Consider the following 13,420-nt stretch of genomic DNA (forward strand, 5'->3'; position numbering starts at 1 on the left):
TTTTAGGGTTCAAAATGCACCACAGTGTCTTGCCTCTAATGTTATCGTTGTGTGCCAGACTGATTACAACATAATTAAACAAAAAGAACGTGTTTAAGTGACGCGGCTTTGGGGGTTTAAAAGCTGTAACCTTTTATTTTGGTGGGATATTTGATATCCGGCCGCTCAATCCGGCTGACAGATTCAGATAGTTTAAATGCTTTTGAAATGCTTTGCAATCAAACATCCGTAAATCTTGAGATCAATTATTCAGTCAGAGGTGGACTGATCAAGTTGTTTAGCTGTACTGTATTCTCAGGTAGGCTTACCTGTCAGGTAACCTCACTGCATGGGGTCCATATCAGAGGGACTCTTACACTCACTGCAACTGTAATAACCAACGAAACCAAGGTGTATCTGAACGACCAACTGATGGTCCTGCATAACTTTTAATCTCTTTGGCAAAAAGCTGGGCACACGCAGCTTTCCTTAAGGCGGAGGCCACAGATGAAATATAAATTGTGCTCCACAAATGAATCACCAGAAGGTGGCAGCACAGTCCCGTGAAAACCAACAGAACAAACCACAACGAAGACTTTTTAATCTTCCATCTTCTTCATTTCTCTTCAGAAACCATGTATTCCCTGTTATGGAATACATCACAATAATATAAGTATATTTATACTATTATATAAGACACAAATTACACTGAATTCTTACGCGTATTAACACACATTTCAAGTCTTTTTTTTTAACAGAAAATGTGTGACTGGGCTAAACAAAAGACCAAACCATGTCCTTGTTCATATGTTACACTGGTGATAAGTTTTTCAGTGTGAAAACAATGCGATGAAACAGTGTGACCACACTGTCTCTGAAAGGAGCCCGTTGTTGTTCTGCAACGGAAGTTTTACACCTTAATAGATTTTTTTTGTCGCCTATCAAAAAAAAAAAAAAAAAAATGACCACTCAAACTCAACTTGAAGGAAGGGTTGAGAGTGAAATCGCCCCAAACGGCACTGTTTTGAATGGTTTTTATGGTTATTTTGTTGGTCACATATTAATAATGATGATAATAATGTTCTTATAGCAAAAAAAAGGGAGGGGGGCACCAGAAGACAAGGACTGCAGTGCTGTTATAATAAAAAAGAAACATTTATTACAAAAGACATTAAACACCTCCAAATGATGCCTTCAAAGTACATCTCTGCAGAAAAGTAAAAAAAAAAACAGAATTTGCATGAATAAAGATGAACTCAGCTACGTGTAGGCCTACGTTATGTGTTATAGTGCTGATAGTGCTAATCCGTGTGTAAAGGCTGTCAGGTAATGAGGGTGTGTAGTCCTCACATCATAACCATTAGAAATAACCATGAGGAGAACCGTCTCTGCCTCAAAACTGACCCAAAGTCATTCATCAAAGACGCTGTTGAAGCTTTCATTTGAACAGGGACGTTCAAAGACACGTTGGTGTCACATGACGCACGGCTTCACGTCCTGATACACGCTCTGGTGATGGTGATGAAGCTGATGATAGTAGGATCCGCCGGTGCTGGGATGAAGAGATGAGATCCCGTTTAGGTTCAGGACGAAGTCCTTCCTGTCACACACGGGAGAAGAGTGGCTGGAATACCGAGACAGGCCCACTGTGGACACACACAGGGTGGACACACACAGGACACAGCAGGTCAGGTTATCATCTCTCTGTCCGGAGTTCTGTGCGCTTATTGTGTGCTTTTATTTCAGCTGCTGGACAAAAATCATAAAAATTGTGCGTAAAACCCAATATAGTGTTTACAGATTGTACGTAATGGCTTTATTGATGGTTAGAATCTTTTACTAAGGCTTCACAGATCATCGGTCCCCTAAACTGATACAAACTAGTCCCCAGTCTAATAAGGTTTTGTTTGTTTGTTTGTTTGTTTGCTGTTGTCTCTCACCTGAAGGGAACTTCACTTTTGGATGTTTTGTTACAGAAGGTCTGAGAGACCCTCTGACCAAAAACAGAAAAACGTTCTCTCATTCTGTTACTCATGGAATTACATTCAAAATAAATTATTCTCCTCTTTGTTGGGGACCACCTGGAACCCCTTCAAGGACCCCAGGGATGTTCTTGGCCCCCACACTGAAAAATCATTTATAAGTCATTGATTAGAACAATATATTCGCAGGTGTTCCAAAAATCATTTTTCCTAAAGGTTGTCCCTTGTGTTTGGTAATAATGCAGCTATAAATATTGATATTCCATTAACAGAAATGTCAGTAAAACATCTACAAAGATTTTTATTCTTTTTGTTTGTTTTTTTGTTTACTACAAACATCCAAGTCTGCATCTGTAAACTCTAGTGGCTGTGACTCTTCATGGTTTATGTGTGGCTCTTTTTCAGATCTTCCTGATGAACTGAAAACTCTTTCGTTGTTCTTGTTGTTATGTGCAAAAACAATACACAAAAAAAAATAGCAGAACTGAAACACAACGACAGTCTCTGCTGTAAATAGTTTGATCAGTGTACTGCTGTGGGCCTTCATGAAGCTGCGCTGAAATGAATAAAAGTATATCTTATTGAGTATTGAACTTTATTTTCAGCGCGGGCCTCTAAAGAAAGCTGGAGTCAAAATGAAATCAAATGTAAGAAACATAAACAGCCGTCTGCATGGGGCACGTAAAATCCTGTGCTTTACTCACAATGTTACGAATTTTGATAGAAACTGAAACACAATGCCCTAGATTCAGTTACAGTCTAAACAATTAATGCAAATAATGCAATTTCAGCTTTTACTCTCCTGTGATTTTCTTGATCGGTTTTCCATAAAGATTCGCTCAGGCCGGGCAGTTTCTGAATATTTCAGTCAATAAGGATTCACATGTTCATTTTCTGCATGTATTACTCACTGTTAAATAAAATAATAATGATAATAACTATGAAAAAGTCATTTCTGTAGATTTGTCTACAGTTTAATGTATGTGATGCTTGAAAGTCTAAAAATGTATTTTGCGCAAAGAGCGACGAGGACATTATGGCAGCTGAATGTTAACCATGAACTTTGATTATTATTTGTGTAAATCAGACAGCCTAATACACAGCTAGCGCTTATGGTTACACAGCGAGGGTCTACCTGAAATCTCAGAGGAATCCCGTGCATTATGGTGCAGATAGCCTTGATCCAGAGAGTAGGATGACATTCCCGTGTGCAGAGCAGATGAAGTGGGACTGCTTGATGTCAGCGACTGCTGCTTGATGTATGAGGATACACCAGGTGAACTCCAGTGTGAAGTTGTATTTGCATAAGGAGACTGACAGTCCAAAGTGCCCACCATCGCCGGAGAGGACTGCAGGGGGCTGCTGCTGCTGTCCGGGCAATAGTCCGCATTAGAGGCCACCTGACACGCGGCCATGTACGAAGACCCGGAGCCTGATGGCATATGTGGAACGTGATGTCCCCCTCCGAGTCCATCAAAACCGCCTGGCACTGTATTACCCATCAAGTCTATACTGTAGCTGTTATGGCACGCTAATGAGCCAGAAGGGGATTGGAAATCAAAGTTTTGCGGCAGCATGGACGTACCAAAGCCGATGCCATTCATCATCCTGTACATTGGTTTCAAAGCTTGGCATTTCCTACGGAACCCCCGAGGTCTGCGACGAAAGGAGCCCTCCTCAAACATAAACTCGCTACTCGGGTCGATGGTCCAGTAGTGCCCCTTGCCTGGTCTACCGAGACCCTTAGGCAGCTTTATAAAACACTCGTTCAGAGACAGGTTGTGTCTGACGGAGTTTTTCCACCCCTGGTATGATCCCCTGAAGAAAGGGAAGCGGGCCTGCAGGAACTGATAGATCTCACTCAAAGTGAGCCTTTTACTCGGCGAACTTTGAATTGCCATCACAATGAGAGCGATATACGAGTAGGGAGGCTTTTCGGGACGCCTCAAGCCGGAGTTTCCCTTTTTCCATTTGGTTGACGCATTCTGCGCGCTCTCCATCACCGGCGGCGCACTCAGCAGAGCGGCGTTGAGAGCACCGGCCGCTGGACTGGAGCGCAGAGGATTATCCAAATGTTGCTTGGCACTCTCGGTCGTCATGGTTGTGCCTCTTTTGTTGGATGAGTTCGGTGTGGTGGCTAAATAACAGCAGGGCACCTAACTCTTCCTGTAGCTCAAGCTCAATTAAATGTTCCCCCGCGCGATTATTAAAATTTAAGGGTCTCTTTCAGATGCTCTGCGCGTTTATAGCCATGAAAATCAAGAAACACCAGCCGCTGTTCCTCCTTCCTCTCTCTGTCCATCGCTGGCAATAATCCCATATGAGAGGGGAAATAAAGCTCTTCGATTTGGCTTGCGCATATCCAACCGGCCAAACACAACTCGACCACCTATCAATTCTTAAATCTCTCTCTGCCCCTCTATCCCCTCAAATCCCTTCAAGAAATCGCCAGGAACTACTCCCTCCCCATCTGGCCAGGATCCAGACTAGAAGCTGGACACAGCGCAGGGGAGTAAGACAAATCTCCTCCCACGACTCACTTTCCAAAACACCTCTGAATGCATTTGTTAGACCAGAGTTTGATAACGACGACTTTCTAAATGGTGATGAATACAACGACACACCATGGAACAAATTCAAATAAATCCCTCTGTCCTCATCTGTAGGCTCTAAACAGATACGTTCCCTGCAAGTGGCGTTATTCTGTATGGGTACCCTGCACTACTCATTTGTTTGGGATCTGTTCAGGGTTAGGATTCTGACATGAGAGGCAGCATGCTCTTTTTCCATCAGAGCGTGCCAACATACCACACACAGCGCAAAAGTGTCAGTTTACCCTCTCGGAGCCTGGATTACATCTGTGCAGAAACGAACTGATTAGAAATAAAACGTTAAGAAACAATTCAAATAATGAGATATTCTCAAACATTTTTGTGCTTACCCATAGTAGAAATGCCTCTTTTTTCTGCCTTGATGTGGAGTTTTACGCATGTCTGGCGTCATTACAGAACAAATCACGACTATAAGGACGTGAAATAAGTTCTCATACACCAGCAACGTCACATCAAAATATCAGCAACATCAAACCCGTGACCCCCGCTGCGTCCAGGATGCACAGCTGCTTTGAAGGAAATTTATTTTCTAGCCTCAGAAGAATGGGCCTACTTGGAAGAAATTTCTTCCTATTGTGGATTCGAGTTGCCTTCGCTCAGGATGCACCATTTGTATAAACCCCTTCCTGCGCATGTGTGGTGACTGAGGCGACAGCTATTTGCAGCGCCAGACAGAAAACATAAATATTGGATGCCCCTATCCGGCAGCAGAGAGCTCCACGAACACTGAAAAGTAAATACTTACAAGCCAATTTTTAAATAATTAAAAACAGCAGAAAATGGATACCACTTGTAGCCCTTTTCATATTTGATTGTATTTTATTTATTTGATTTTATTTTCTCGCACAAATTGGAGAAGAAGCTCTTTTTATCACTCAGTAGAAATATCTTACCTTTTCTAAAATTGGGCAACACAAAGAAGACTACTAAGAAGTAACCTATTTGGCTTTGTAAATAAAAAGAGGGTAATGTATGCAGCAGGCCCACGCTGCCACACCAACAGCCAATCAATAGCAGAGCTCAGCATGAACTTTGGAAGGTGGAGTCACGTGAACACACGCCAAACAAACATTTCTGCACTGGCATCTGGCAGGTGTAGATGTCTCATTTACGTGCCATAATTGGCCAGACAAGAACCTCTGACTTCTTTGTAATTTCATATAAAATAGTATTACAACAATATAATTTTTTGGTTTTTTGTTTTAATTTCGTTGGGAAAAAGCGCATTTTTGAGACAAACAAAACAGTCAAAGTGCAGATTTTCAGTAACATTTACAACAAACAATTATGCATAAAATAGCAAGTCTGATGATGCTAAATGACCAGCGGTACCACAATAATAAAGCGTAACAACTTGGAAACTTGGATTTTCAATCGTCAAATAAAAAAGAGTCCCAGTTTATTTCTCACGTCGCCGCTGTCATAGGTGTTTGACACATGCGCAGTTTGAGAGTCCACACGGCCGAGTGACCTGACGTATGAACATGAGGCAGGTGTATTTGAATGAGGCATCATTAGCTCGGTGTAGTACGGCCAGGTGAAGGCCGGTTGGACGGCTAAATGTTCCTCCTGGGAGCCCCTCTTGAACGGCTTGCTGAGGATGCTGTCTATAGCAAATGAACTAGTAAACTTGACACATGGATCAGTCTTGGCAGCGGTTTCCTGAACGCTCCGCGGCTCCTCTGCTCGCTGTGAGCCCTCTGCCTCCCTGCACAACTTTTTATCAATGCGCTTTCTTCTTCGCCGGAACACCCCATCGGCGAAGGTGTACTCGCTGTGAGGGTTGAGCATCCAGTAATTGTCCTTTCCCCAAGGTCTGGACGGGTCCCGGAGCACTTTGAGGAAGCAGTCATTTAGAGACAAGTTATGTCGAACCGAGTTCCTCCAGCCGGTGTAGCTGCCTCTGAAGAACGGAAACTTTTGCATCAGGTATTCGTTTATTTCCGCCAAAGTCAGACGTCCAGAAGAGGAGTCCCGGATTGCCATGGCAATGAGAGCGATGTAGGAGAACGGAGGTTTGGGTCTCCGTGTGTACGGCTTGGACTTAGTGCCGGCGCATGGAGTAACAGGTGGGGGGCTGTGGGCCACACAGTCCCCATCCGACCCTAGCTCCTCCTCAGTAGACAGAGGAGAGCGCACACTCCCCTCTGCATCACTGGACACCTCGAAGTGTTTGGTGTCATAGTGGCTCCCACACAACACCTCCAACTTCATGCTGTTTAACGATTTCTCCTGTGAGGCAGTGCTGTGTAAGAGCTATCCAATACAGCCGGGACCTTTTGCGCGTCAAGACGATTTGAATCCAATAAAGTCCTTTTCAGCTACCATACCTGCCGGAGAACTGAAGCCCGTCTCACCTACAAATGTGTGTGAGCAGGAGTTTATAGCCGGATCACCTCAGGACCAACCCAAGAAGGCGGAGTTAAATTGTTTCAAAAGATTTGGCGCATCACGGAACCTTCTTCACATTGCGTGCATGATACTCCATAATAAAACTGTAATCATAATAAAAGTTTCATCATGACCCAGTGGCGCAGTACTTAGTAAATGATGCTCATTGAAAACACCATTAAGTGCTGCTTTTGTTGCCGTCACACGTGAATTTTGCTCTGGCAGAGACCTCGGGACTTTTTCACCTGAGACAACCAGGTGGCGTATGTTTCCTTTGTATTTAAAGGTGTGGTGCCTGCAGGTTGTTCAGTATGACTTGAAAACTCTGTTAATCACAGTGTCAGCTATACTTTCACATACTGGAACAATCTGCATCCTGGTTATACTGAAAACAATGTTCAAATGTACACCTTTTGCCAGGTTAGAGTGTGATATTTAAACAGCTCTGTGAGAAAAGATGCTCCCTGTACACATTCACATGCTCTCACAGCGAAGCACTCTGCTCAGGAGTGCACTTCAGATGTTCATGCCAACGTAACAGCCCACATAGAAACCATTGTTATTGTGTTTCTCTTAAAGCAAATAGCGCAGTCTGGTCCTTCCTGTTGCTCAGTGCCAAGATTCACCAAACAGATTACTGATTGTGATTTATTTTCCTTTCTGAAGGAATCGCCTTGAGGTTTTGGACAACTTTGGAACAGAAGGGGGTGTCGCTTGTGATGCGATTCCATGGAAACAGTGTGATTATGGAAACAAGGCCAACAGGTGAACAGACCCACTGAAGGTATTTCAGAACTCTGCATTAAGCCTTTAATGGCTTTGTGCTTAATTCTCATTTAGTCCGGATACGTTCTCCTCCCACTCTCTCCCTGCAGGTTCATCTGGCAGTCAAGTTGAACTCGCCAACCCATATTTGTGTAATTGGTAGTCTTATTTCCTACAAATTAACCAGACCAAATCACTGGTTTCATTGGATGTGCTGCAACAGTGTCACCAAACAGACAAATGGGAAAACAGTATCCTCACACACCACCTGGAAACCAGTACTGACATCACTAGTCCCTGACATGCTGTTGCCGTGACAAGTGGTTTAACCTTTGTTTATGCGTGCTGTACTTGTCAAGCTGTTCCTGCATTTAAGGCTACGCATGTTTATGCTGGTGTGAATGTTTTGATTTTCAGGTAATAATCTGTTTGTGTTGTCGGTGATACTCGATCCAGGGTGAAGTCACTATTTTGAAAGGTTGGATTCCTTTAAGCCAACCACACAATGACAAGAGCTCAAATACCATGTATTCATTCTGGTCACTGCATGTAGCAGCTTGCGAGGCAATCGTGTGACTGTGTACATCAGGATCTGCTTAATAAAACCTTAGCCATTATGACGTTACAGGTGGAACTGGGGAGGAATGTGTGTCTCATATAACTGCAAAGGTGTATGAAGAAAAAAGGTAGCACTTTCAAATAAGTTTCCTTTTACAAAAAGGGTTGTTAACAACTACTGGCTTCATTAATTGCTAATTTATCATTTACTACTGGTTAGATCATATGACCTATAAAATACCAAAAATTTGGACCAAATTCACATTTTATTAAAACTTCTAACTGCAGATGCGATGCTTAAAACTCTTAAATTAGAAATCCGTTATATGTATTAATGGATTGCCAAACTTAATAACTGCATAACAGTTAAAAAGGATCAACACCAGCCCCTTTTCACAAAACCTGGCAACCCAAAAATTGTCCCAAATAATGACTTATTATACATTAGCAAATCATTTTTTGATCATTAATTCAGCTGGTAGTTATAACTTATAAGCGCCTTATTTATGCTCTTTTCTGTGTATCTACCTAAAACAAACAGCACTGAGCTAGCGTGCTTAACTTTACAAATATAATATAAAAAATATAGTCTAAATAATGTACTTGTAGACAGAAGTATTATACATTTGTGAAGGTTTTAATGCTATGGACTATAAATTAAACATTTGCCCTGAGCTCAGGTATATTTTATATGGTTAGGCTCATATAGACAGTCAGTCAGTGACACAGTGCAATCATTTTAACTGTAGGCTCCTGCTCTTATTGTTTTCCCTTTCTCTGACTCTCTGTCAAGATCAATTTTGTGAAATTTATGATCACATTAGGTTGCAGCGGTGGTGCCTCTCTTCTCAGATCAGATAAGTCCTTTAGGTTTTCATGAACTCGGTTTTCAAAGCGTACACCTGGAAGCCATGAAAATGAGAAAAGTACAGCATGAATGATGTAGCAGATCTTAGAACACCATGTACACTCTGTCCGTTAATGTTTTATATTTCCTGTCACTGAAATTGATTTAAACATGTCAGATTCAAATATCTTTTGGGTTCACTACACAAACCTCTGACTCTGACCTTGATGTGTTGGAATGAGGAACCCAGAAGCATGTAGTCAGATTTCTATGACTAGCGTCCTGATTACTGTTCAGTGATACTGCAGGTCATAAGTACTCAAGATTCACAAATTAATGCCGACATAAAACAAAATGCATACGCAGACAGTATACAGTCAGTATATGTAGCAGTTAAATACACTGGAGCCTTGAAAACAACTTTGTTCCACAACTTTCCAAGGCTCTGAACTTTCCTTAAACAATACTTTGCTTTCTGCTTTGTGTGATGTGACTGTAGAATGTGTGTGTGTGTGTGTGTGTGTCCTTGTGCTGAATTAAACAAACACGCTGCTCTTGTGAGTTATTTGACGACTGAGTAATCTACTGAGAACCTAAGTCTCCTGTTATGATTTCATGAAATTAAAACAGAATTAGGAAATATCTACAAAGGAGGATATTTACATGCACATTTTTGTGTATGCATAATCTTTTTTTCCAAGCCATATTTATTCATACATAATCATTTTAAATAGCAGAACATATTATGACACTTTTTTTTTTTTAAATATCTGAGAAAAATATTCAAACCCCGCTTAGCATTTCAGTAATGTAAACTGTAGAAGCAAATTCCACAAGACGTCTAAAAAAAGGAAAGGAAAAAAAAAACCCTGTGAAGATGTCAGGGGTTTAAGTTTGCATAACTCCCACTCAAGGCTTCTCTCCCATTCTCTCTCCCTCTCATATGCAAGCAAAAAAAAAAAAAAAAAAAGCATGTGAGGCAACAGATAATTTGAAGATGTTTTGCAAGAGATTATGCTGCATGTTGCTCAGAGTGTAAAGATCAGTGAGTGGCTACAGAGCTGAAGATGTATTCAAAGGTTCAAAATAGAAGCAGAACTTCAGGTTGATTCCAGGCATTACTTTACGCTATTTATGGCAGTCATGTGTTTATTATTGTTGTACAATGCATTCCACCTCAAAATATTTCATCAGCCACTAATTATAGTATTTTGACAGCTCTGTGTTGAAACCATGTCACCAGTGTCTCAGTATTTAACTGAAGCATTGTGGTTTTGCACAAACATATACGTGTTCTTAGTCACCATTAGTCTGTTTCTTCGTGAATGTTTGGCTCCACATGTTTCTTCATGTATCTGGTCCCACCCTCTAAATGCACACATTCTGTCTTTTCACGTTCATAATGTATAAAATATCCTGTTTAACTTTTTTTTTTCTTTTTAACTGTTTGTCATTTTGATGTCTTCACTCTTCAACATAGGTGAACTGTGAATCGTGAATTTAAAGATGACAGAAAACAAAGTTCAGGTTTTCTCATTTGTCCTGATAGGAGACATAGCAGTAGAAGAAGAAGAAATGAAAGCCGGCTCCTGTCTGCTGCCTGCTGGGAAGGTTCCTATTTTGGCCTTATCACTTTAGAGGTAAAGTCAATGAGGTGCCAAACAACTGGGAAAAAAATGTACTGAAGAAGCAATAAAAGTTTCAAGCAAGTGATTATCTGTGGGTGGAAAAAGATAGAAATGTAATCTCATTTTCCGGTTGTGATCTTAGTGCGTCATGGCCAGGTTGTATTGTGAAAGAAAAGCCCATAAACGTCTATAACCCTCTGCGCAATTAACTTTGGACCTTAGGGAATTTATCCAGTTTCACTTGCTAATTTCAGATTTATCAAATATGTATGTAATTATTCAGCATATATTGATTCTATACTTTTCATCTAGTTTAAGTTGGTCAACTACTATTCTATCTATCTATCTATCTATCTATCTATCTTGATAGATAGATATTTTGCATATCTCGTATATATTTTCTTATTTTTCAATTGGAACTTTTTACATTTATCCCAGCAGTACAGGCAGGTATGCTAATCCCACCTATCAATTTTTAATAATCCATTTTGTGTGAATCACACATAATTTTTAATTGTATTATAAGTAATTTTAAGTTGTATTATAAGCTGTTTCAGTTAACACTCTTACAAGCACTCTGGGACCAGGTTTGACAGGGCAGGTACTTGAGGCTGGTTTGGTGTGAAAGTAGAGATGTGTACTTCATGAAAGCCATCTGTGTGAGTACACCACTTAACTCCTCTCTCATGTTTAGACAAAAAAAGGAGAAATGAGGTAAACAGTGCAGAACAGAGGGTGTGTTTGAGGCCGGGATGTAGTCTAGCTGGTGAATGAGGAAACAGTTAGCTCACCCAATGGGGTATTTGACGTCACAACAGTGTGAGTGATGACAGTGAAAGCATGAGGGAAAGGGGTCAGTCCTTCCTCTATTTATTCTCTCTGGGGTCCCAGGTACCGAGGCCTGTGTGGAGGTCTAGCAGCTAAGCAGACAGGATCTCATAAGCTGTTAGTGACAAGCAGCAGGGCTACAAAACAGATAACATAATCACACTATGGTAGAGAGAAAGGCCACATAAATATTATATTCAGTCTGAATATGTATGGAAGACAATCAAGTAACTTAGTAGGAGGCTCAGCTTTTCAGTTTAGTATTCCTTGTTGACTTTGGGATCAAACATGCTATTAGTCACTGCAATTTTGACAGAAATTATGTTCTTTATCTAATTCATGTGTAGCTCCAGTGCTACATTTTGCAGGTTTAATCTTGTAAAACATCATACAATTAACAAGGTTGAGTTGACATCATGCTGCTGTCTTTGTACTGAGGATGTGTTGTTTTATACAAACTTTTTTTTGCAAGACTTTTGCAAGTAAATTAGATTTTAATTATATTGCTCTTAATCAAATAATTAGGAAGTATACAGTATAGTATACATAGGATCCATACCCCCCCCGAAACTGATGTATGAAATGTCATCAAAATTTAATTCCATCGCTAAATGATTTTATTATTTACCGTATATTCATTGTACCCACAAACTTACATCATACAGTGAGGAGTAAACCGCACCGTATCGCATATTATTCTGTTTACCAGGAGACACATCATCATCACCTGCAGATAACTTTAGTCTGACTTCAGTCTTGCCTTCAGAACATGGCACCATGCAACTCAAAGAGGAACAATTCAAAGCTATAAACAAACAAAGGCATTTTCTTCTTCTTGTTGCCATAGCAAAGGGTAAATTCAAATTCAAGCACATGAAATACAAGAGTTCAAAAATGCAAAACCATATTGCAACCACAGTGAACACAGCACGGCTGCAAGACGAGCTTAAAATTATACAAGGTAGCTGCATGGGCGGTCCTCACACTGTATGAGCGCCTTGTGTAAACTGAAAGATGATATTATATATTTCTGATCATCCAAATCAAACCATTTCCATCCATTTTTGTCATTAGTCAACACAAAGCGTTATTAAAGACATCGATGGATCATCCCACTCATGTGGTTGCGTGTTACTGGTCAGATGTTGATGCTGCCATGTCAGCAGTTACTAGGAAGCAGCAGGAAGTTGAAACACTGTTAAACTTCTTAAATAGCTGAACAAGTCCCCTTATTTCCCTCTCTGATCATGGCGACTCATATAAAGCTGGTTATATTTGAGCTGGCACCCCAGCTACCCAGAGGAACAAATGTAAGTCAGACAGTGTAAACACTGTGACATTCCTCACAATGATTGGAAACTAAAAGACCTGCAGAGCTTTATTTCTTTAATCTTGGGCCTCATTACTTCAATGTATATCATTTTACATAATCTGTGCCTTTGTCCTTGATTAGTTTTCAATGGGTGGCCGCACCAGGATCGCCATTGTTAATACATTTCTTTGTGTGATGCCTTGTTTTCTTACTTGTCACACAGTAAAGTCAGACAGAAACCCAAAGCATGCTTTCTAGAGTATTTCCACATGGTTCTCTGGCAAACTTAATGCGAAGAACTTTTTTAGAGACAGAGCTGACAACACACTGAAAACCCTGCAAAAGAAATACAATAATAATCTTCAATAATTACCTGACCCACACCCACAGAAATGTACACTTCAATAGCATTGAATGTATTTAAAATGAAATATTTTCTTCACTTGGCCTTTATCGCAGGATGCTAACAGAGTTGTCAGGTTTTAAATGTGAACTGTATGTATTACAGTAGGTATTTC

The 13,420-nt window shown here is 40.6% G+C and overlaps 2 protein-coding genes across 2 annotated transcripts; both read right to left on the reverse strand.

Moving 5' to 3' along the window:
• Positions 1-1,119: 1,119 nt before the first annotated feature.
• Positions 1,120-5,604, reverse strand: foxf2a (forkhead box F2a). Its single transcript, XM_046409352.1, has 2 exons — positions 3,097-5,604; positions 1,120-1,625 (listed from the first exon to the last, which is right to left on the reverse strand). Exons 1-2 carry the CDS (start codon positions 4,058-4,060, stop codon positions 1,453-1,455), a joined length of 1,137 nt encoding a protein of 378 aa, XP_046265308.1. The 5' UTR covers positions 4,061-5,604; the 3' UTR covers positions 1,120-1,452.
• Positions 5,605-5,755: 151 nt separating this feature from the next.
• foxq1a (forkhead box Q1a) lies at positions 5,756-7,093 on the reverse strand. The gene has a single exon (XM_046409354.1). The coding sequence runs from the start codon at positions 6,785-6,787 to the stop codon at positions 5,951-5,953; it is 837 nt and encodes a 278-aa protein (XP_046265310.1). The 5' UTR covers positions 6,788-7,093; the 3' UTR covers positions 5,756-5,950.
• Positions 7,094-13,420: the final 6,327 nt, after the last annotated feature.

Source organism: Scatophagus argus, chromosome 13 (genome assembly GCF_020382885.2).
Source record: "Scatophagus argus isolate fScaArg1 chromosome 13, fScaArg1.pri, whole genome shotgun sequence".
NCBI lineage: Eukaryota > Metazoa > Chordata > Actinopteri > Scatophagidae > Scatophagus > Scatophagus argus.